The sequence below is a fragment of the Aspergillus versicolor genome (genome assembly GCF_001890125.1).
Source record: "Aspergillus versicolor CBS 583.65 unplaced genomic scaffold ASPVEscaffold_17, whole genome shotgun sequence".
Taxonomy (NCBI): domain Eukaryota; kingdom Fungi; phylum Ascomycota; class Eurotiomycetes; order Eurotiales; family Aspergillaceae; genus Aspergillus; species Aspergillus versicolor.
In genome coordinates this window covers 131,237-153,514 of record NW_024467540.1, presented here as the reverse complement: position 1 = coordinate 153,514, position 22,278 = coordinate 131,237, and the positions used below count along the sequence as shown (strand labels likewise).

Below are 22,278 nucleotides of genomic sequence, written 5' to 3'. Positions count from 1 at the left end.
ATGTGATTACTGGGTTGGAGTGCTCTGCCCTATATCTGAAGAGGCCCCGAGAACGCACTCCGAAGTCGGGATATTATTGCCTATTTAGCGTCATCGAATGCCATACACCTTCGTTAAGATGCGGTTTTTCGGGATCGAATATAGTAAGAATCCCTCCGCTGGCCGGACGGGGTTGCACCTGGACGGACTCAAAAGGCGCCATGGCCAACCCGAATGCGACGCCTTCCACAATTCAACTAAGTTTGAGAATAAGATATCAACATGGCTACTGCAGCTGTCGCAACCCATAACCAACCCGCAGAGGAGTGGAAGAACGACAAGGTGTCCAAAGCAAGCCGCGATGTCGCCTGGTATCAAACAGCCCTGACTCGGGTCCCCGATATCGCTAGAGAGATATTCCGCGATTACTCTGGCATTCCTGATGACCAGATCACGGATCACATCCACCGCGTGAGAGACCAAGCTTGGGATATGTAAGTGTCCTACCGATAGTTGAAAGATTCTTCTCTGATCTGTTCAGCTTGCCATTCCCCTGCATCGGGCTGTTCCGGTTTCTTGATTTCCCAGCATATCTGCAACCAGTATATCCCGAAGTCCTGACGCGGATTAAATCCGGCGAGACATTTCTGGACCTGGGCTGCTGCTTTGGTCAGGATATCCGAAAGCTCGTCCACGACGGCGCGCCAGGGGAGAACCTCATCGGAGTGGACACCGAGTCGCGATTCCTAGACCTAGGCCACCAGCTCTTCAAAGACAAGAACCGCCTCAAGGCCCATTTCCAAACCGGAGATGTATTCGCCGAGGACTTTCTACAGGAGTGGCGCGGCAAAGTCGATATCATCTTCCTGGGTTCATTCTTACATCTGTTCAGCTTTGAGCAGCAAAGAGCTATAGTTTTACAGCTTGGCCGGCTACTGCGCGGGAACAACTCGCTTGTCTTTGGGCGCCATCTGGCGACGACTGGCAAGGGAGGAACTCTCAAGGAGAATGCGTGCGGATGGTCGCTGTACCATCACAGCGAGGAGACAATCCGGGAGATCTGGGAGACGGATCCTCACGGGAAATGGGATGTGTCTTCGGAGCTGATCCCATATGGATCGGAATCCTGGGATAACGGGGTTAAATGGAACGGAGGTGATCAGATTAAGCAGCAGCGGTTTGTTGCGCGGAGGGTATAGAGTATTCTCTTGAAGCTGCGATGCGGATGTAATACCAGATATGGAAATAGATATCCCGGTCTGACGCTGGTGGTGATATATAAACGCAGTCTGTACGCAGTTATACACTTGCTGGTTATTACACAGAATATTGCTGGTAGAGCATGGCCGAATTCGCGAAATACTCTGAAACAAGCCCTCAATGGACCCAGGTTGTTCCCCTCAGTCGGTATATAATTCATAGCTTATAATGGATAGTTTGTTGCGTCCAATCCCCAACTCACCAATCTCGACCGCGTCGGTATAGTCGAGCGGAAGCGCATCTTCATTGATATCGAAGCAAATAACCCACCACGACAAATTCCAGATGATATCGATATCACCGATCAGTCAGTCAAGGTAACGAACTTCACGATCGCCGCTCGGGATGGCTATGAAATTCCCGTGCGGAGCTATGTCGCCACAGCGGACCGGCCAGCAACCCGTGGGCGCCCTCTCCTCATCTACCTCCATGCAGGGGGATTCCTGTTTGGAGACCTGGACAGTGGCGACCTGAACTGCCGCGTCCTCGCGGTCAAGTTGAACATCGCTGTCCTGAACGTGGGGTACCGGCTTGCTCCCAAGTGGCCGTTTCCGCATGGCGTGAATGACAGCTATGATGCCACAGAATGGGTATGTTTCACTTTATAAACTTCCAGCGGGGTGAGCTAACTGAGGTGAAACAGGCCGCTGCAAATGCAGAGACCCATCTTGATGCGTCTCCTGCAACGGCCGGCTTCCTCGTCGGGGGCATTTCGTCAGGAGCCAACTTTGCCGGCGTCATCGCATACACTGCGCGCGATGCAGGTCTCTCACCACCCATTACAGGCCTTTTTATCTCCATTCCTGTCTGTCTCATGCCACAGGCGTACCCTCTCACGCCGCCAGAGTGGACAGAGAAGTATCTCCTCAGCTTAGAGCAGAATGCCGAGAACCCATTACTAACCCGTAAATCGCTGACCGATATCCAAGAGATATACGGCTGCGACCCCGGGGATCCCCGTATTTCGTTCCTCTTGAACAAGGATCACTCGGGGCTGCCGGGCCGTGCTTATTTCCAGATCTGCGGACGGGACCCTCTGCGTGACGAAGCGTTTCTGTGGCAAAGACTGTTGGAGAAGGATTCCGGGACACGGAGCAAGATCCACCTCTATTCAGGGCAACCGCATGGGTTCTGGAGATTTCTGCATATGGATGTGAGCCAGCGCTGGTTGGCGGATGTCGTGGAGGGGATTGGCTTTTTGTGTGCAGCCAAGGAGCCCAGTCAGCAGACGGAGCTGATTGTCAAGCTCTAGCCAGGTCTAGCCTCGAATGAACTTGCCTTGTCACGGATATAGTCATATTAAACATTCTGGCGTGCCCCATAACGCAACCATGGGGTACCACCCCATTCCTGGTGACGCGGTGTCTGTCGGCACGGCCCGGTGGCATCAGCAATTGAAGGCATATCAACGGGGCAGATGGCGTTCTTGAAGGATCAGGATCTGCCTCGCAAAGAATTTATGCGCGGCAGGCGGGCGAACCGAGCCTGCAGAAGCGGCGATGGTGTGCTTGTGTGAGGTGATCTGGCTCGATCCTTGCCGTATTTCTGCAGCGATGGCCACTCAGCTGCCAACGCGAGGGCTGCAACGCACGACATTCTTCATGGGGAAGGAGGCGCGGCATATCGTACGATTGCAGCTGGTCTAAAAGCATTGATCCTTGAAGAAACGGTAAGCACTATGCCGGATGCGCCTGATGGGCACGCGTGATGGATGCGCTTGACATGGGTTGACATGGGGGTTGACATCAGGGCCGTTGGGGTGCAGGTCAGGATGATGAAGAATGCAAAGGCTATCTTAGTGCAGCGCTAGCCCTCGGGGACCTGGCCATTTAGTGCTCGCTTGTAGAAAACATGCAGCCTGGCCCTTGCGAGCTGAGGACGTTCCTTAGTTTCGATAGGGGCCGATGCAGGGGCCTCCACATGGGGCCAATTTGGACAGGGTAACAAGCTGCATAATACGAGCGCCACCCCTGTCATGCTAGCAGGACAAACGGCATTTGCTCGCTAATCACACCATCAGTAAGCCAACTAATGGACGGCCAACTGCCAACTGCTGCTGCTGCTGCTTCTCTCTCGTTCGCTGCTGCGACTGAAGCCTCGGCGGACCCCTCGATGAACAAAGCCCCTTCCTGCTGAGCAACGCCCGCCGCCCTATATTAAAGATTGAAGAATGTACCGGCGAGGCTCCGCTGGGCAAATCCGACTCTCTCTTCCCATTTTCGGTCCTGCTGCTGCCCGTTCCACTGCTTAAGATGACCCCCCAGCAGCGCCGCAGGTCTCGCAACGAGAACATCCCCCACAATTTCATCCAGAATTGGCAATGCCCCGGCGCTGAGGGTGCAAGGCCTGTGGTGCGCCGGCCAATCACCGCCTGTGAATCGTGTCGCTCTGCAAAGGTCAAGTGTACCGGGCCCCAGAATGCCTGTGATAGATGTACGACCCGGGGTATCCCCTGCAGATATACTGCCCCCTCCACCACCTCCTCCTCCAGCTCGCGCCCTACCACGGCGTCCATGAGTCCTCCCAATAATGTCGACAGCTCCGGCTCGTCGTCCATTAGTCACTCGCCCTCCACGGTGAATACGCCGCTGTCTGGGTCACTCAAGTCGTCCGTTCCGATGACGATAGAGTGGGAGATGGACACAGCCGACCCACTGCGCCTCAACGATGAATCGCACTCGCAGGACCTGAATGGCGTCGACTGGCCGAAGGACATGTCAGGCTACCTATTCGACTGGTCGTCACTCGACCTAGGCCAAAATGTGCACCACCCATCCCCTCTACGCTACCTAAAACACAACTAACCTAAGTAGACTATCGATCCTTTAAATACGCTGGGTGCCGGCGAGCTGGATGTCTTCCCAGCAGCGGCGCAGTCACCCCTCCTAACAAACCAGGATCGTAGTACCGGGCTGGCTACAAACACAATCCCTGCTCTCTCCCCGCCCCAGGGCAGCTGCCAGTGCCGCACCAACCTCATGCTACAGGTACCCGAGGTCCACGAGGCAATGCAGGCCAAGCCGCATCCGCAGCTCGACCGGATATTCAAAGTCACAGGGAACGTGCTCGGTGCATGCCGAGATCTCATCATCTGCGCTAGCTGCCAGGTTAGCTACGCTGATCTCGTCTGTGTTGTTGCAGTGCTGCAGCAGACGGGGACTTGCTTCGAGAAGATCGCCAATGGGGACATGACGACTAGCACGATCAAGGTGTGTGTCGGGCAGTATGAGGTCCCGATCGCGAATGAAATCAAGCTGCGGCATATGCTTGTCATGGACTTGGTGGCGCAGGCCAACTGCTTGTTGTCGCTCTTACGGAATCGGGGGCAGAGTCTGATACAGTCGCAGGGGCCGGCGCAGGACCGGCTCACGCAGATCAATATAGATTACATGCAGGAGGTGGTGAAGAGTTTTGAACAGACGTTGCGATCCATAGCTGATTCGCTTGATAAACCGGTGTCAGATAGTTAGTATATTCACGACTCATGACTCTCATTCCTTATTAAGTACATGCATACGCGTAACTAGGTAGCAGTGATAGCCGCACCTGCCGCTCCTACAACATGACTATACTAGTAATGCAACAGTGAGGGCCGTAATGACAAGGACTGTGAATCTAGGAAAGGGGGCCTTGCTTTGTAAATTTGAATGCTGGCTGAATCGGTCAAGTACGGAGTAAGGGACTCGCATACGGCTTGGTATGTTGGCAGACATTCCGCATTTTGTCTATCCCTCCATCCCTTATGGCCGATCAGTATCCCCTTGAGGACTTGTCCTTTTATATCACAAACAATAAAGCTACGGTCTAATATTTTCTACTCTTGTCCTTTTCGCAGCTTGCACTCCCAGTACTTAGGTCAGTACAGTGGAGCTCATCGTAGAGGATCAATACGATTGAGAGTGCAAAATAAAATTCAAGACATACTTAGTAAAGAGATATCATATCTCTTTGTCCATAATTTACTTCTTAAGCCTTGCCTTTATGGTTGGCTATCGAAGCGTTCGATCCGGATGCAGATGATGCACCATAGGGGGTACAATATTAGCATATATTAACACCCAAGGCTGTCGTTGCCCGCTTTGCCTATTATGTTCATGTCTCCTTAAATTCCTGTACAAGCGTCTAAATGTCAAAATGAGTTTTTTTTCCCATGTAAGTCTTTAGGAACGGCTTAATCTGGGACATGACCTGAATCTGTCAGTTTCTTTACTATCCGGATTTGTTAATGACCCTGAGCGGGAGGGCCTAGGTTACTTCAACACATATAACACATATATAGGAAAGAATGTATAAATATAACAATCCTCGATCAAATTAATTTATTCTGGTGTCGCATCTGGTCAGACGGCGCCTGAAGTTTCAGGCAGCGATGCTTACGTGATCCGCCACTGGCTTCTGTTTCACTTTCATCTTCATCTTCCATCAACCAACTCCTTCAAATTCTCATCGCCTCTTCGGCGGACGGCAGCATGACTTCGCCGACATTCATCGTTAGCATGCCAGGCTCAGGGCCGCCGGCACCCCGCACAGCTAGGCGCAGTCAGGTCCCGCGAGCCTGCAACTGGTGCCGCGTGCACCGTCTCAAATGCGACTCCGAGTTTCCCTGTACTAACTGCCGAAGGAAAGGGGGAGAATGTAATAGTGACCGACTAGCGAAACCAGTTACTCTGCCTCAGGCATGTCGGGAGATTGACAGGCTGAAGCAACGCGTTGAGCAGCTTGAGCACGAGCTCCAGAACGAGCGGCAAAAGCATCGTTCTGTCCCTGTAGTGGAGACACCGTATACCCCTGATGACAGTCCTAAGGATAGTACGACTGATGTCAGTGTTCCTGACAATGCCAGTGGGAAACGCTGGGAGGGGATTTATATCAGTACTGCCCGCTCGCCGAACAAGACGTGGTATGGATCATCGTCGCTCTTCTTCTTTATCAACCGCATCAATACCTTTCTGGCTACTGCTTTAAAGCAAGCTCACCCGACTCAAGTGCTGTTGCCGGAATCTGCAAGCACGCTTCTGGATGGACCGGCTGCTACGATCGAAGATAGCCAAAAGCCAGCCCCAATGGGTGATCCAATCCGTGGGGGCGAGTCCCTTACGTCGATGCAGGAGGAATATTTCCTGAATCTTTTCTGGGATACATTCTACCCGACCTATCCGATTCTCGATGAGCATGACTTCAAGGAACATTACCAGTCGCTATGGACAACGTCCGACGGTGAAAGACAGCCGTCAGCTCTCGTTGATATTGTCCTTGCAGTCTGCATGCAATATGGGATGGCGCGGCAGCCCGGAGGTCGTCACGCCCTCACTGCAGCCGCGAGAGGAAATGTTAATAGCAATGACTCTACCATCGCCGGTCGATGGCACTACCGTCGCTGTCTAACTCTCTTGGCGAACGAAATGGAAGCCCCGACGCTGTCTACATTACAATGTCATCTACTCTGTTCGATTTATCTGTGCTACGGGGGCTTCCAGAACATGTCGGACAATGCATGTGGGCTGGCGGTGCGTGCTGCGTTTATGCTTGGGCTGCATGTCGAGCCTCCTCATAGTATGCCACGACGCGAGAGGGAGCTACAGAAACGGATTTGGTGGACAATTTATATACTAGAAACCCATCGAAGTATGAAACTCGGCCGGCCGTTCTCTATACAGGATTCGACTTCGTCGTGTACTTTACCAGCGGACGACCGTGAAATAGCAGGAATGTCAGGCTCGAGCTTCGCGCCTATTGGGGGCAATGTCACTTGGCTGACGTGGAATCTCCATAAGATAAAACTGATGCTCGCCGCCCGAAAGGCCTACACAAACTTCTACTCTCGACCGCCGGATACGATCACCCAAGGAATTGCGGAGCCAGTCACGAGCACCATGGATGGATGGTTACGTTGTGTGCCTGAAGCACTGAAGACCAGTCGTCAAAACCAGGGCACCCCTTTCTCGACAGATCGATCATCGTTGCAGATTGAACAGTTTACCCCGGTCTGGCTACAGCGGGAACGCATTCTGTTAGAGCTCATGTACCATACCGTGTGCACGAATTTATACCGCGCATCGATTTGCTTCACACTCAACGGGGTCCCAGCGGCAATCACCGAGGACGCAGCATCAAAATGCGCTGCCCATGCGATGGCACTAACTCACATCAGCCATCAAGTGTTGGAGACGACTTCGATTCTGAACGGCTGGCACGAGGCTTTCCAGTGGCAGTGGAACGCGGCCATGACGCTTGTCGGCTACGTTCTGGCGTTTCCACGGAGTACGTCCGCCGTGGCTGTGAGGAGCACTATCGACCTGTCAGTGTCTGCCCTCGAACGCTTTGGCGACGGGTTCGCGGTGGCGGCCAATGCTGCGACAATTATGCGCGACCTCAGCGTCAAGATTGATCGTCTTGCCGCGGAGGCTTCTCCCTTTACAAGTGATTCTGCGGAGAAGTCAACCTCCCTGGAGAGCGCACAGGCCCCGATGGCCCAGGTTAACTCCGGATACCAAGTCCCACTTCACGACGGGGCCATGGATCAAACGATGCAGTGGCCCCTGTACTTTGGAGACGAAGTTACCACAGCCGAGATCGGTGGCATTCTGGGCCATTCGATTGATATCTCCGCCGAGACTCTGACGGATATCGACTGGTCGAATCTGAATAATGCCTTCTTTGACCAGTGGCCGGGGGCTTTTTAATGTAGTCATGAATAGTTTAATGACCTGGTAACGGTTCAAGTACATCCTCAATTCTGAACAGCAATGCCCCAAACGTAAAGAAAGCCTCGGCTATTGTACTCGGCTGTTTCTTTCCAGTCATTCATTCCAGTATCCGACAATCGATTCCACCGGAGATCGTCCGCATCCACCGGAAGTTGGGGGAAGTCCGGGGTTCACCGATGCGGGGAAGTACACAATACTACACTGCTTATCCTATTTAATTTCGCTCTTTGTCTCTCTTCGTCTCTGCATACCTCCCTATACAGCCGCCATGCAGAAAACAGCCAGTGTCAAGTCGCGCGGAGAAGACGCAGATGGAGACGTTGAGAAGCCGCATGTCGAGCATAATGAGGCACTTGACATGTTTACTCCGCAACAGCGCAAGGCGCTCACTCGTCGCATTGATCTGCGTCTTGTCGTGACTCTGGGATGTCTATACTGTATCAGCTTGCTGGACCGGACGAACTTGGGGGCTGCATCGGTCGCTGGGTATGCATTCATTCCTCTTACTCTGATTCCAGGAAACTACGGCTAACTTGTTGAATTCTAGAATGCAGCCAGACCTCAACATGAACGCCTCCAATAACGGATACAGCATAACTTCCTTAGTCTTTTTCATCACCTATACCATCTTCCAGATCCCTGCGACGGTGATCATCCGCAAACTCGGACCACGGATCTTCCTGTCGGCCATTGTCCTTCTCTGGGGCGTTATAATGCTTGTTCGTCTTCTGTCCTGTTAGATTTGGTGGTATTCTTACACGCACAGTGCTTCGGATTCGTCCCGTCGTGGCCAGCAATGGCAGGACTGCGTGTTATTCTCGGCGCTCTCGAAGCTGGGTTCTATCCCGGATGTGTATATCTCCTCAGTACGTGGTATACGCGGTATGAGCTGCAGAAAAGAAATGCTGCTTTCTACCTCATCGGCAGCACGGCGTCTGGGTTCGGTGGCATCCTCGCCTACGGGCTGATGCAGATGGATGGACTTGGAGGGAAGGAGGGCTGGCGGTGGATTTTCATCGTATGGATTCTGGTAAACCCCAGACGTGTTTGGGAGCTGATGGTATTGCAGATTGAAGGGATACTCACCTGCGTCCTTGGTGTGTCGTCGTATACCATTCTCGTCGACTTCCCCGAGCAGTCGCCCAAATCGTGGAGGTTTCTCAACGAGGCTGAGGCAGCGCACATTGTCGCGACTATCGAGAATGACCGCTCGGATGTATTCGCGGAGGAGTTTACGGTCAGGGGGTATCTTCATAATGCCAAGGATAGCAAGGTATGGCTGTATGCCATGCTGTATCTGTTGACAACGACGAATACCTACGCGATTGCGTACTTCTTGCCGATCATTCTGCAGGACAGTATGGGCTTTTCGGTCGTAAAGGCTCAGTGTCTTGTAGCGCCTCCGTATGTTGCGGCCGCTATTGTTATGTACCTCCAAGGCATGATTGCGGATAAGTGGCGTGTTAGAGGCCCCATTGTGGCTATTAACGCTGCAATGGGCCTTTTGGGACTTGGGCTGTTGGGATATCTTGACAATCCTGCCCCGAGATATTTTGGAGTTTTCCTGGCTACGATTGCTGGTATGCACACCGAGCATCCTGGTGGGCTATATACTGACTGCTATCAGGGAACTCGAATTGCCCGGCTCTCGTTTCATGGCAGAGGTAATCGTCTTCTTAACTGGCTGAGATAAAATACTAACACCTTACAGCAACAATATCCGAGGACAGTGGAAGCGAGCCCTCACATCGGCCACGTTGATCGGTGGAGGCAGCATTGGCGGAATTGTCGGGACAACGGTCTTTCGCGCGCAGGACGCCCCCAGCTATCATCCAGGCTTGTTGACTACTATGTTGGCTAATGCAATTATAATATTTATTGTTGGAGGATTAATGCTCAAGTTTCATCTCGCAAATAAGCGCGTTGATGCTGGTGGGAAGCCAATTGAGGGATTGGTTGGATTCAAGTATACGCTATAAATATATATCGTGTATGTAACTGAGTGGGTGGCATGAAGTGGACACCCGGTGGATGGCATTGATAAGCTAGCGATTTTATTTACATCAGTCTAGAGTGTCTAGACATTGAGTATACAAAGTGAAGGTGTACACCATAAAAAGGAAACTTAGACCAGGAAACTTCACTCAGAAGTCAATTAAGTGAATGTTGTGATGACATCACCGGGAGAAGTGCTGACAAATGTCACTTCCTAAAGGAGAAAGGAGCTCCTTCCCAAAGGAGTTGCGGACGCTAGTCCCATTATGGAGCTCCGCGACTCCGAGTTACTTTATGCCTCAGGCGTCCATAATTTTCTGTATGCTCATCCACATCATCCACTCAGCATCCACTTGAGCCGTTTCGCCTCATCTGCGCTCCTTTTGGATCTCCTATTATGGCGTGTCATCCGTTAAAGTGGAATGTCGGATATATCGGGATTTATCAGCGGAGACTGTGGAATTTTCTGGACTATTGCCGTGTCCATCGGTATCCCGTCTATCATGGATCTATAAAAGCCATCCATCCCTGTAGGAAAAAAAGAAAAAAAATACCAAGAATTATTACATCTCTACTACATAATCCCCTTACACTAATACATTAAGCCGCAATGCCGTCTTTCACCGTCTACAAGGGCCACGCCTCTGGCAATGCCGTCAAGAGCACCACTACAAAGCCTGATGAGCTGACGGAGGACTATGTGTTCGTCCGAGTAACAGCGTCTGGTCTCTGTGGGACAGACCTTCACTACGTGAGTACCTACCAACCTTGGGTTACGGAATACTGTACTGATGAAACAGCGCCGCGCGGATATGGTCCTCGGCCACGAAGGTGTGGGCGTCGTCGAAGCAGTCGGGCCCAACACCCGCTTTCTGAAGAAAGGTGACCGCGTCGGATGGGGCTACGAGACCGACAGCTGCGGCCACTGCATTGAATGTTTCCAAGGAACCGAGACCTTCTGCGATAAGCGTGACTTGTATGGCTCCGCCAACCTCGACCAGGGCAGCTTTTCCTCCCACGCTGTCTGGCGCGAGGCTTTCCTGCACAAGATTCCAGACTCCATGAGTGACGCCGCCGCTGCGCCGCTGCAGTGTGGTGGTGCAACTGTGTTTGGTGCTTTGGAAGGCGTCAAGCCGACGGATACTGTTGGCATCATTGGGATTGGTGGACTCGGCCACCTCGCTATCCAATTTGCTGCGAAGATGGGATGCCGCGTCGTTGTGCTCTCTGGTTCAGAGCGCAAGCGTGAAGAGGCTATGAAGCTTGGTGCTCATGAATTTATTGCTACCAAGGGCGCTACTGAACTCTCTGTTTCTACTCGTCTTGATCGACTCCTTGTTACAGCTGCCGTGCCCCCGAACTGGGACTTGCTTATGCCTATCTTCGCTCCTCGGGCTAGCATCTACCCTCTGACTGTGAGCATGGGCAACTTTGAGATCCCGTACCTCACTTTGATTCTCCAGGGTCTGACTGTTGTTGGATCGCTTGTTGCCACCCGTGCCCAGCACAGGCAGATGCTGGAGTTTGCGGCCACTCACAAGATCGAGCCGATTGTTGAGACATTCCCAATGACGGAGGAGAAGATCACGGAGGCTATGGACAAGCTCGACCGGGGAGAGATGTACTACCGCGCTGTTCTTCTTGCGCAGTAGGTGTTTATTTTACTTTGTATTGTTAGCGGGATCTAATTCACCTTTAATATAATGAGTTCTTGAGTGAAAACTATTTTACGGCGCTGAAAGCACATGAATGTAATCTCATGCATGAGATTTCACGGATGATTCGGCTCCAGTAATTCCTGCAGTGCAACCTATCAAGCTTGGCTCGCCTTCGGCTGGAGACAGGGGGTTAAAAGTTAGATTAATGATGCGGGGCTCAGTCTCTCTTAACATTTCTGACTTTCTCCAGCTTCTTCCACCTCGTAAATGCGGCTGTGATTGATCTTGCACGATGTTGCTCTGGATTGCCGCTTTGACGCTGCTGGCACCGATTGCCATCTACCTCATAGACCGAGCAATCTTTTTCCGGTTCAGACAGTATGCTCACCTTCCCCAGCTCCCATCGTCGCTTCTATGGGGCCACCTCAAGGCCTTGGACGGCGTGATGCGTGAAGGCGATAGACGTCGGCACATTGGTATGATCCAGCGCGTTCTCTAAGAATAATAGCCAACGAGACACAGACCAGGTGTTCCTGGAGATAAAGCAGAAGCTAAACAGCCCCCCTCTGTTCATCGCTGACTTCCGCCCGTTTCTTCACGTCATCTGTGTGATCTGTGACCATGGCGTGGCGGAGCAGATTTCGCGCAGCTCCAAGACGTTCCCGTATAGTGTCCCAAAGGGCAACGCGCTTGATATATTCAAGCCTTTAATGGGTGCAAAGTCGATTATTCTAGCTGAAGTACCAGACACTCTTATTTACCTTCTGACATGTATGCAAGACTGAATCTTTCTAGGGAACGGAGTGGAAGGGCCTCCGAAAGCGCTTCAATCCAGGCTTCGCACCGCAGCATCTGATATCGCTTCTTCCGTGCATTCTCGACCGCGTTGGCCGATTCACCGATGTCCTTGATAACTATGCGGCATCAGGCGAGATCTTCGGTCTAGGCGAGCTGTGCACTAACCTCACCTTTGATGTCATAGGAGCTGTATCGATGGACGAGGATTTTCGCGCGCAGTGCGGACAGGCGTCCCAGAGTGAAATTGTCATCCTATTCCGTGACTTTGTCGCTACTTGGCGCACTGGAGGGAGCGCGGCCTGGGACATATTCAAAGTGCGAACGCAGGCGCGGCGATGGTGGCTCTCGCGCAGGCTAAACAGGGTTCTCAGGCAGGAGGTTCAGCGGAAATATGCCGAGTGGAAAGTGAGCGGTGTACAGAGGCCAAGGAGTATCCTAGAGCTTAGCTTTGAGGCTATTGAAAGTCTCGATGGACATGTTCTGGACCAGACGTGTGATCAGATCAAGACGTTCCTGTTTGCTGGCCATGATACGACGAGCAGTCTTCTACAATGGGCATTCTACGAACTCAGTCGGACACCTCATGCTCTTTTGGCAGCGCGGCGGGAATTGGACGATATATTCGGTTCTGATTCATCCTCAGACGCAGTTAGAGCTCGCTTGCGTGCTGGTCAAAGCGAGAACCTGTTGAGTCGCATGCCTTATATCTCTGCCATCGTCAAGGAAACGCTGCGTCTACATCCTCCAGCCGGGACAGCACGACATGTTCCCCATGGAGCGGGATTTAATGTTAAACTCCCAGATGGGGAGACAGTCTCTCTTGATGGGATGGTCCTGCACAACTGTGCAACAATCATCCAGCGAGATGAGCTGGTGTATGGGCCAACGAAGGAAGCGTTCGTCCCAGAGCGCTGGCTGGATCAAAACCAAATGGAGCAGCCGGATGGAGCTGAGATGGCTAGTGACAAGCTACCCCCCTCTGCATGGCGACCATTTGAACGTGGCCCTCGAAACTGCATTGGGCAGGAGTTGGCTATCATTGAAGCTCGTGTGGTGTTGGCGTGCACGTTGAGGCGTTATGACTTTACCAAGGTTGGCCTGGGTGAGATCCTGCGTGATGAGAAAGGACGGCCTGTTATGGGTGAATATGGACAGTACAAAGCCCAGTCTGAACTGTTTAATGTAAGTACTCAACCCTCTCTTACTTATGACAAGACTGATTTGCAGATTTGGGAGGTTATTGCGAAACCCATTGATGGGACACAGATGAGAGTCGCGATTACTGGTAGTTGATATGGAAAATTAGCCTATGGAAATGGACAACTAACTAGATTGTAACTGATAATATGCTATCTGTTCTATTGATAATAAATCGCTGCACCCCCATCTACCAAAATCTGCTCCCCAGTTACATACTTTGCCAGATCACTGGCCAGAAACACCACAGGACCAGCAATATCATCGGGCTCCCCTAGTCTGCCCAAAGGAACTCGACTTTCCAGACTGGCCTTCTTCCCTCCTACCGCGAGATCAGCGGCATTCATTGTCGTTTGGATCGTTCCAGGAAGGATGGAGTTGTATCTGATCCGGTATTTCCCGTACTCAATAGCCATCGACTTGGACATTGCTAGCAGGGCAGCCTTGGTTGGTGCGTAATGAGTAAGTTTAGACGAGCCTCTCACTGCTGTAATGGAGGAAATGGAGACGATGCTGCCTCCACTGCCTTGGTCGGCCATTTGTTTTGAGGCAGCCTGGGTAAGGAGGTATGCAGCTGTATAGTTCACATCCATTTGCCGCTGCAGCAATGTCTTCGTTACAGAGGCTGCAGGGGCGAATTGGCATATCCCGGCGTTGTTGACGAGTGCATCGATACGACCGTAGGCTGAGATTGTTTGCGAGATGAGGCTCTCTGCAGCGGAGTCGGAGGTAAGGTCTGCGCCTACGACGAGGTGTGACGTTTGCGATCTGTCCATCGTAACTGGCCCCAACGACTGTTTCAGGGACTCGGCATCTTGTTGTGTTTGTGAGGTACCGAGATGGTGAAGGACGACTGCTGCTCCTTGCTGAGCGCAACGTTTTGCTATGGCACGCCCGATGCCAGACGAACTGCCTGTGACGGCGATAACCTTGTTTCGAAGTAGCTCCATTTGACAGATTGAAATGGGGTAAAGAAGTGGCACTGCAGGACTATTTGAGCTCGGGGTGGCTATATCCAATTGAAGTCATATACCCGGCGTGTGCTGTGCAGGCTAATGCATGTCGTATTTGCAATCACCCCTCATTTCTCCAAGTTTACTGCTAATAATATTTTGCCAGAGAGATACGAGCTGCCAATGCTTTTTGATCATGCTAAGGTGCTGAAGTTCGGGGAGATGCCGGGTATATCACGACCATGGGTATATGAGGACATATAAAGAAGTCTTACTGCGCAGTCATTTTAGCATTCTCGCAAAATAACACCGCGAAATCTCAACTGGAATTACTGCTCACTTCTACTATGCCAACCGAACCTCGCGCTATAATTATCGGCTGTGGCGTCGCCGGCATCGCCCTTTCAGCCCGTCTGAAGAAAGACCTTGGCTACGACAACTTCATCATCTACGAGCGCGAACAAGAAATCGGCGGGACTTGGTACCTAAACACCTACCCCGGCGTAGGGTGCGATGTCGACTCCCATCTCTATTCCTTTTCATTCTATCCGAACCCGAACTGGTCGAAGGGGTTTGCCGAACAGCCTGAGATTTTGGAGTATCTGAACAACACCGTGGATGCATTTGGTATTCGGCCGCATGTGAGATGTGGAATTGAGATAGTCGAGGCCAGATGGAGTGAGGAGTCTCAGCTGTGGCGTGTGCATTTGCGCGATCTCCAGACGGGTTATACCTTTTGGCGTGAGGCGGAGATGCTTGTCTCGTGTGTTGGAACAATTTCGATTCCCAAGGACTGCGAGATACCCAACTGGGACACTTTCAAGGGGCCGATCTGGCACTCGGCGCGTTGGAATCACGACTACGATCTGGCAGGCAAGACTATTGCAGTAGTGGGCAACGGCTGCTCGGCAGCACAACTGGTGCCGCAGGTCGTCAAGCAGGCAAAGAAAGTATACCAGTTCCAGCGGTCGCCCCAGTGGGTTACTAGCCGGATTAATCGAGACTTCACAGCGCTGGAAAAGTGGTGTTTCCGCTATATACCGCTTCTGGCACGGTACTATCGATTCAAACTATGGAAGGACACTGACGGGCTGCACTCTCTCTATATGGCTGACACTCCTGCACTAGTCAAGCAAAGAGAGGACGCCACCAACGAGTCTGTAAGATATATTAAGCAGACAGCGCCGGAGAAATATCACGACATCCTCGTACCCCAGTTTCCGCTGGGATGCAAGCGTCGCATCTTTGATCCGGGATACCTCGAATGTCTGCATGAGCCAAATATCGAACTGACGACTGAGCCGATTGTCGAGTTCTTTGGTGGTGGGATTCGTACCAGAGAGCGAGATATCAACGTCGATGCCGTGATACTCAGCACCGGCTTCAAAATCCAGCAGTTCCTCTCCCCAATTACCGTGCATGGCCGCCACACGACGCTGAACGAGCACTGGCAGAGCACTCGCGGCGCTCAAGCGTACAAAGGCACATTTGTCTCTGGATTTCCGAATTTCGGGATAATCTTTGGGCCCAATGCTTTCCCAGCGCACAACTCGGTTATCTATACCAATGAGGTGCAGGCGGAGTACCTGATCAAGACGATGTTCAAGCCCATCCTGTCCGGTAGCTTCAGGACGCTGGATGTAAAAGAGGCAGCGGAGGTTCGGGATGCAAATTCCCTGCAGGGTAAGTTACAGAAGATGGTTTGGTCTGGCGGGTGTTCAAATTGGAATCTGGACGCCAACGGCCGCAATACCACGAATTACCCAGATAATACGTGGAAGTTTTGGTGGCAGCTGTATTGGCCGCGGTGGCAGGACTTTAATATATCCGGAGAAACTGGGACTCGTCCAGCGCATCCATTGCACAAGCTGGTCTTCGCTGTGGCAGTGGTATCCGTTGCTTTAGGTGTATATGGTCGCCGGCCACGGGCGATTCTAACAGTATGAGTAATTCAATTCTGATAACTGCACAATTAAACTAAACGCAGATAAGGTACTGTTAATTTGTACAGCGAGGACCTGTAGAATCCCGCCTCGGGTTAGTTTTGCCACATTAGGGTTTTATCATAGATCACGACATCAGGGAAATCAAAGGCCGAGGCTTTGGGGTGGTTACTTGACAAATCAGTACTTTTGGAGTATGCAACTAAAGTAGCCGTGGCCAGCACTCGCTGATCAATCAAAGACCCAAGCTGCTGGTAAGAGAAATCTTGAATGCTAGACGTTTCTTTGTAGAAGCCAGGCGAGGACGGCGAGGCTACGGTATGAAGTGGCAAGCGAACTTGGCCGCCGGTGCATTCCCTCCTTTCCTCTTTGATCGATTCATACCATGGCAGAGATATTGGACCTATTCGAAGTGACATTATGTTGGCGACGAGGCTGCTACTGCCTGCGTTCATGCAGGAGGCGGGGTTGACAACACACCCTTTCTTTCAGCCTCGTCAATGCCTGCATACACGGGGGCTCAGTCGGCCTCTCGCAGAGCACAGCCCACGAAGAGGTTCTTGTTGAAAGGTTTGGTTGATGAGGAACCCTGCTTATAACCTGCGAGTCAGCCACGCAATGAACGTCCAACTTCCCTCTTATTTCGATTCAGACGACACGACGAATCATCAATGGCCGAGATCCTCGGAGCTGTGGCAGCGTGCGACCAACTGGCTGTGAGATTTACGTCTCTGTACAAACAGCTGAGAACGGCCTACAAGATCATGAGACATGCCGGCAAGGATATCAAGGAGATGAAGAGTCGCACCGAAATATTGAAGAGGCTGTGGCGATTCTTTGGCAAAACGATGAGAAAGGTTTCTAGGATCAAAGAGTTTTCAGTCGACCTAAAACAGTACCGCGATATTGACAAGGCCCTGCAGAGGCAATCTTGGACAGTCAGTCGGAAGATAGGGTCAATTATCAGCATACTACGGCCTATATTGGAGAAGGACTATACATCAGCTTGGACAGAGTTTCGTGTCCGCCTTGAATGGCTCTTTCGGAACAGAGAGGAGCTGCGTCTTCTTCATGTTGACATGGACCTTCTTACACAGTACATGGGTATCTTCAGTAACTTGGTGCAAGTGCAAATCTCAGTTCATCAGTTTAACGTCACTCAATCTGCTGCAACCAAGACCCAAATGTGAGTATGGAGTCCTTGACATGGCGGGTAATACTGACGAATATGTGCAGAGAAGTGCTGGGGGACAATATTAAAATAGCACTCAAAGGAATCCGCCAGGCCCAAAAGAACCAAGAATCTCGGCTTCCGCTGCCCGAGGACTGGCAGAAGCAAGTACGGAAAGAAGTGAAAAGGCTTCTAAGACAGGAAATGTCACATATGAAGAGGGCCGTGGCTGATAGTGACACGAGCTCTGGGCCATCCTCTGGTCTATCGCCACCAGGGCCGTCGCCATCCACTCCCCTGACCACCCCTTCATCTCAGCCCAACAGCCCAATCAGAGACCCAAGCATCAATGGACAGCCCTCTAGCCCGTCCAGATTCCTGTCAGAGCGCACAAGTCCAAGGACCAACCAGCCTAGTGCAGCACGTGCTACTTTCTCTCTAGATTCAGAGGTTTCTTACGTTAGTGGGCACCAGGACTCCACCGCGAATTCAGGCGCAGGACTTCATCCGCCCCTCCCTACTGTCAATGGAGAAGAAGATGATGAAGCAGAAATCGAAGGTGAGGGCCAGGGAATATACATGCCAACACCCTTGTTTGGCCCACCCATACCGCGAAGTCGCGTACCCAACGCACGAGTTTCAACTGCTAGCCTCAATCACGACCACCGCATATCGTCAATATCTCCACCCAACAAGTCGCGGAAGGAGAGTCGATCCAGAGCCCATGATGCCAGTACCTCGCCACGACCCAGTACCGACAGGCACGTGAAATAGGATATCAGGTTGTATTGAAGCGGTTGTAGCACGAGTTGTTTACTCCACCTTGAATTTGACAATGTAGCAATCCTGTCCAGAAGGGAAATATGATAGTACTTCCAACGCATAAATTGCCATGATTACTGCAGCGTGCGATCTCATCTTCACTGGCGTTGCATCCCTTCGTAACGCTTCGATTCGCCCAGGTATGATTCATCGTTGAGTTGGCACGTTCATTGTGGTAGGAACAGGTCGAGTAGCATCTCGAACAGCGACGAGAGCATGGGATTACTCTGCCATGGCTCATCTCCAAGCAACGCATTGAATATCCCTGCCTCAGGCGTCGAGTCTATTGGGGCTGTCGTAGAGTAAGATCCAGTTCCTTCGGCTAGCCGACTAGAAAGCCCATTGAACAGCTGCATTATCCACGGACTCGGGTCCCAGCAGTCGTACGAGCTATGCAGCACCATCTGGCAGTTATTCAACGCAGAACGACCGAGCTGGGTGACGAGCTTCTGCGGGCTACGGAGTTTCGTGTAGAAGGTTGCTTGCGCTGGGAAGATAGCGTGGAAGAACTCATGTGGCATCAGCAGGGTCAGGGACCGGGTGACCATTGTGCACGCTACGGATGATATCTTCTGTGCTGCTGTATCGGTGATGTCCTCGATATCAGGGTGTTCCTCGTCTAGTCGTGCGCCTCGATCCTTTAGAGGGCTCTGGCCAAGATACAGTAGTAGAATGTGGTCGTAATACTGTGCCATGAGAGTCATGGTAAAGGGGCCCATGTTTGAAAAATTAGCATCGAAATCATCAGTCCATGATAGAATAGCTGGAAGGCAATCTCGCCAGACGTTGAGTCGCTGGTGCAGCTCTGCTGGGGGAACTCGAGGTCGCCCTGGCGCAAACCGGCTCATCACGATGTCACGTACAATGAGGCAAAGCTTCGATATCTGGATCTGGTACTGCGCGTATGTGCACTGAACGTTATCTAGAAGAACATCCGCGGAGACATCATGCAAAAAGTCCTCCAGAGTGAGCATCTCCGTATCGGCCTGGTCAACGTCAATACGAAACGGCCTACCAACCAAGGTGCTGCAGGTAGTATCGCGAACGACCAGAATCCACCAGATGCGGCGCAGTAGGCTTTGATCTTGCGGCTGGATGTTGGTTGTAGCAAAGGAACGGTGGATGCCAATGCCCTCTGCAATGGTGACAGCGGTGCTCAGCCAGGAGTAGAAGTTCCAGTAGTTGTTGGGCCCTCCGCCCCAGAATGTCATGCAAATGGAGCTCTGCAATATGACTATTTTGTTTATTTCGTAGCCGGAGTCAAATAGTGCCTTGACCTTGGTGTAGAAGCGAAGGCGCGCCTCTCGGCGAGAGCTATACCCAGCTTGAAGCAGTAGATCAAGCGGGCAGAATGTCGCAGCCATGAAACAGACTGAGTGCAGGAGTATCAAGGGCACCGTGCCAGCTGCGTGCTGTGCTATCAGTTCCTGGCGGTTGACAAGCGGGTATGCTGGATATACGCGGTCCAGGAATACCGCCATTAGAGCATCTAGCTGCGTCTTGTTTGGAAGATCGAAGACACCTTTGCACTTGAGACATTCCAGGTCCTCAGACTGCACATGCGACGGGGTCTTCTGGGCTGGGAATGGAGGTCCAGGATGGTGCAGCTTTAAGCGGTCGCCCTCATTAAGATCTTCGAGGACGATGGCCAGTGGAAACGACTCTCCCAAGTATGTGATTGAACACTTATCCATAGACTCTTGCCCACCGCGTCTGGCACTGACGAAGTGGTCGAACATGGCCGACCATGATATGTCGCTATAGCCACCGCCATCAGCATATGAGACATGTTCTAGGGAATCAGTGCTGGATTCCAGATGAGACGCAGGCGACCCCAATACAGCCACGTTGGGGTCTGCAGCTGACGTGTCGCCGTGGACCTCTCCGTCTTGGTCAGGGACTGTGAGATTTTCCCTGGCCTTGCATGGACCCCGTTCATGTCTCTTCCGGATATATGTCCCCCGGCGTGTTGGCCGAAGGACACACTCGGACACTCCCGAGCGCATGCAGTTTGCGCAGGGCGTGCGAAACATCGCATCGCACTTGATGCGTTTCTGATTACATCGCTGGCACGCCTTGCCAGCGCGGACGCGCGAGCTGGTGGATTCGGTGGACTTGGACTTCTGCGGACGGGGCATGCTGCGGCGCTTCCTGCTTGAACATCTCGACCGAGAGCTGGATCCTCCATAAATCCGGCCAGGCTTGAGCTGGTCAGTTGACTCTCCCCGCAGCTGTACTTCGAGATCTGCGGCTGTTATTGGCGTGCCTCTTTGCGGTGGAGTTGCATGAATCGCATATAGCCGAGCGGACTATATAGCCAGGCTTGTGTCCTGGTATACAAGAGTAAGCTTTGCAGCAAGATGGCTCCGACAGTTACGGCTCTCCAGTTCTACGGACCAAAGGATGTGAGGTTGGAACAGGTTCCTGCAGCGTATGACTCCTACAACCCTACATCTCGTTACACAGTCTAACTTGCACAGAAAATGCCGCCCGGACGAAGTCCGAGTCCAAATCGCATACTGCGGAATCTGCGGTTCAGACATCCACGAATACCTCGGAGGCCCGATCTTCTCGCCAGCAGAGGGCGAAGCAAACCAATACACCGGCCAAAGACTGCCCGTGACGCTGGGCCACGAAATGTCCGGCACGGTCGTCGAGCTGGGGTCCTCGGTGTCGGACCCGAAACTGCGAGTCGGCACTCGAGTCGCAGTAAATCCGGCGCTGAATGATCGTCACCACGGGGTGGACCCTTGTACAGCGTGTAAACTGGATCTGCCGAATATCTGCAAGAGGTATACCTCGCACGGCTTCAGTGCGCCCGGTGGGGGGCTTGCGTCGGAGATTGTTGTTAAGCATTTCTCGTGCATTCCCCTTCCGGATTCCGTTTCGCTGAAGATTGGGGCGCTTATGGAGCCGCTGGCTGTTGCGTGGCACTGTGTGCGTATTTCGGGCTTTCAGAAGGGGCAGACTGCGCTTATCCTGGGTGCTGGTCCGATCGGGCTGGCCATTCTCATGGTTCTCCGGGTCTGGGAGGTGAAGACGGTGATAGTCAGCGAGGTCACTGCATCGCGCAAGCAGATGGCCAAGGACTTTGGGGCTGATCTTGTTCTCGATCCGACCGAGTCAGATACACCCAAGGGAGGCACTGACCCCGTTATTGCTGCGACTCAGGCTGCCGTTAATGCAGACGGAGTGGACGTGACGTTTGAATGTACAGGGCTACAGACTACGCTGGACACGGCCATCGCTGGAACGCGACCTGGAGGAACAGTATTCAATATCGCCATTCATGAGAAACCCCTGATGGTGAACCTGAATGACCTGACATTGGGCGAGAGACGTCTGACTGGGGGAATCTGCTATACGGAAGAAGATTTCCGGGGACTCATCGCTGCGTTGGAGGAAGGGAGAATAGACGCGGAGAAACTCATTACGTCTGTAGTAGACTTGGACGACGTTATTAACAAGGGCTTGCTCGAGCTGATTCAGAACAAGGCAGCGCATGTGAAGATACTGGTCAAGCCAAATCAATGCCGTTTGCTGCGTCTATAGAAGCGCATATAGACCTCATATATAGACCATAGAGCCGATTTGGGTTTGGATTCATGCCGACATAATATACTCCTGGTAGAAGTAGTATATATTGCTGAATTACAATTAGAATCCGAGGACCAGCGACATTGACGCTGAAAAAGACTGCGTTGAGGCTAGAAACGACCGCCTTTCCAGCCTGCGTTTGACTGGCCACTATTCGTATGGTAGACAGGCTCCCTCAACGCCCCTGACAATGTTCGC

At 52.2% G+C, this 22,278-nt stretch overlaps 11 protein-coding genes across 11 annotated transcripts; 9 read left to right on the top strand and 2 right to left on the bottom strand.

Annotated features, from left to right (window-relative positions):
* Positions 1–261: 261 nt before the first annotated feature.
* On the top strand, positions 262–1,178 carry ASPVEDRAFT_144863 (class I SAM-dependent methyltransferase; the record flags this gene model as incomplete). The annotated part of the gene is made up of 2 exons (XM_040808022.1): positions 262–473; positions 521–1,178. 2 exons carry the CDS (start codon positions 262–264, stop codon positions 1,176–1,178), a joined length of 870 nt encoding a protein of 289 aa, XP_040674561.1.
* On the top strand, positions 900–2,728 carry ASPVEDRAFT_417909 (alpha/beta hydrolase). Its single transcript, XM_040812425.1, has 3 exons — positions 900–1,369; positions 1,416–1,829; positions 1,883–2,728. Exons 1-3 carry the CDS (start codon positions 1,322–1,324, stop codon positions 2,489–2,491), a joined length of 1,071 nt encoding a protein of 356 aa, XP_040674560.1. The 5' UTR covers positions 900–1,321; the 3' UTR covers positions 2,492–2,728.
* Positions 2,729–3,491: 763 nt separating this feature from the next.
* ASPVEDRAFT_90007 (Zn(II)2Cys6 transcription factor) lies at positions 3,492–7,922 on the top strand (the record flags this gene model as incomplete). The annotated part of the gene is made up of 3 exons (XM_040818714.1): positions 3,492–4,001; positions 4,053–4,704; positions 5,866–7,922. 3 exons carry the CDS (start codon positions 3,492–3,494, stop codon positions 7,920–7,922), a joined length of 3,219 nt encoding a protein of 1,072 aa, XP_040674559.1.
* Positions 7,923–8,214: 292 nt separating this feature from the next.
* On the top strand, positions 8,215–9,925 carry ASPVEDRAFT_90006 (uncharacterized protein; the record flags this gene model as incomplete). Its single annotated transcript, XM_040818713.1, has 6 exons — positions 8,215–8,432; positions 8,494–8,665; positions 8,713–8,964; positions 9,016–9,526; positions 9,574–9,610; positions 9,658–9,925. The coding sequence occupies 6 exons, from the start codon at positions 8,215–8,217 to the stop codon at positions 9,923–9,925; spliced, it is 1,458 nt and encodes a 485-aa protein (XP_040674558.1).
* Positions 9,926–10,551: 626 nt separating this feature from the next.
* Positions 10,552–11,593, top strand: ASPVEDRAFT_57789 (NAD(P)-dependent alcohol dehydrogenase; the record flags this gene model as incomplete). The annotated part of the gene is made up of 2 exons (XM_040815381.1): positions 10,552–10,692; positions 10,742–11,593. The coding sequence occupies 2 exons, from the start codon at positions 10,552–10,554 to the stop codon at positions 11,591–11,593; spliced, it is 993 nt and encodes a 330-aa protein (XP_040674557.1).
* A 298-nt stretch (positions 11,594–11,891) lies between these two features.
* On the top strand, positions 11,892–13,690 carry ASPVEDRAFT_145106 (cytochrome P450; the record flags this gene model as incomplete). Its single annotated transcript, XM_040808045.1, has 4 exons — positions 11,892–12,075; positions 12,116–12,339; positions 12,395–13,579; positions 13,625–13,690. 4 exons carry the CDS (start codon positions 11,892–11,894, stop codon positions 13,688–13,690), a joined length of 1,659 nt encoding a protein of 552 aa, XP_040674556.1.
* A 65-nt stretch (positions 13,691–13,755) lies between these two features.
* ASPVEDRAFT_145297 (SDR family NAD(P)-dependent oxidoreductase) lies at positions 13,756–14,544 on the bottom strand (the record flags this gene model as incomplete). The annotated part of the gene is made up of 1 exon (XM_040808052.1): positions 13,756–14,544. One exon carries the CDS (start codon positions 14,542–14,544, stop codon positions 13,756–13,758), a length of 789 nt encoding a protein of 262 aa, XP_040674555.1.
* Positions 14,545–14,894: 350 nt separating this feature from the next.
* Positions 14,895–16,493, top strand: ASPVEDRAFT_34922 (flavin-containing monooxygenase; the record flags this gene model as incomplete). Its single annotated transcript, XM_040810901.1, has 1 exon — positions 14,895–16,493. The coding sequence occupies one exon, from the start codon at positions 14,895–14,897 to the stop codon at positions 16,491–16,493; it is 1,599 nt and encodes a 532-aa protein (XP_040674554.1).
* A 1,054-nt stretch (positions 16,494–17,547) lies between these two features.
* On the top strand, positions 17,548–18,542 carry ASPVEDRAFT_417850 (uncharacterized protein). The gene has a single exon (XM_040812424.1). It carries the CDS (start codon positions 17,683–17,685, stop codon positions 18,433–18,435), a length of 753 nt encoding a protein of 250 aa, XP_040674553.1. The 5' UTR covers positions 17,548–17,682; the 3' UTR covers positions 18,436–18,542.
* On the bottom strand, positions 18,543–20,768 carry ASPVEDRAFT_417849 (Zn(II)2Cys6 transcription factor). Its single transcript, XM_040812423.1, has one exon. It carries the CDS (start codon positions 20,619–20,621, stop codon positions 18,651–18,653), a length of 1,971 nt encoding a protein of 656 aa, XP_040674552.1. The 5' UTR covers positions 20,622–20,768; the 3' UTR covers positions 18,543–18,650.
* Positions 20,769–20,843: 75 nt separating this feature from the next.
* Positions 20,844–22,163, top strand: ASPVEDRAFT_77395 (2,3-butanediol dehydrogenase; the record flags this gene model as incomplete). Its single annotated transcript, XM_040816391.1, has 2 exons — positions 20,844–20,888; positions 20,950–22,163. 2 exons carry the CDS (start codon positions 20,844–20,846, stop codon positions 22,033–22,035), a joined length of 1,131 nt encoding a protein of 376 aa, XP_040674551.1. The 3' UTR covers positions 22,036–22,163.
* Positions 22,164–22,278: the final 115 nt, after the last annotated feature.

Bases quoted from the DNA above. Each gene is read 5' to 3' on its own strand.
- ASPVEDRAFT_417850 (XM_040812424.1), top strand. From the start codon at position 17,683: ATGGAGTCCTTGACATGGCGGGTAATACTGACGAATATGTGCAGAGAA.
- ASPVEDRAFT_417909 (XM_040812425.1), top strand. From the start codon at position 1,322: ATGGCCGAATTCGCGAAATACTCTGAAACAAGCCCTCAATGGACCCAG. The intron at 1,370-1,415 runs GTTGTTCCCCTC...TATAATGGATAG, and splicing joins CAAGCCCTCAATGGACCCAG to TTTGTTGCGTCCAATCCCCA. The intron at 1,830-1,882 runs GTATGTTTCACT...GAGGTGAAACAG, and splicing joins GCTATGATGCCACAGAATGG to GCCGCTGCAAATGCAGAGAC.
- ASPVEDRAFT_417849 (XM_040812423.1), bottom strand. From the start codon at position 20,621: ATGCCCCGTCCGCAGAAGTCCAAGTCCACCGAATCCACCAGCTCGCGC.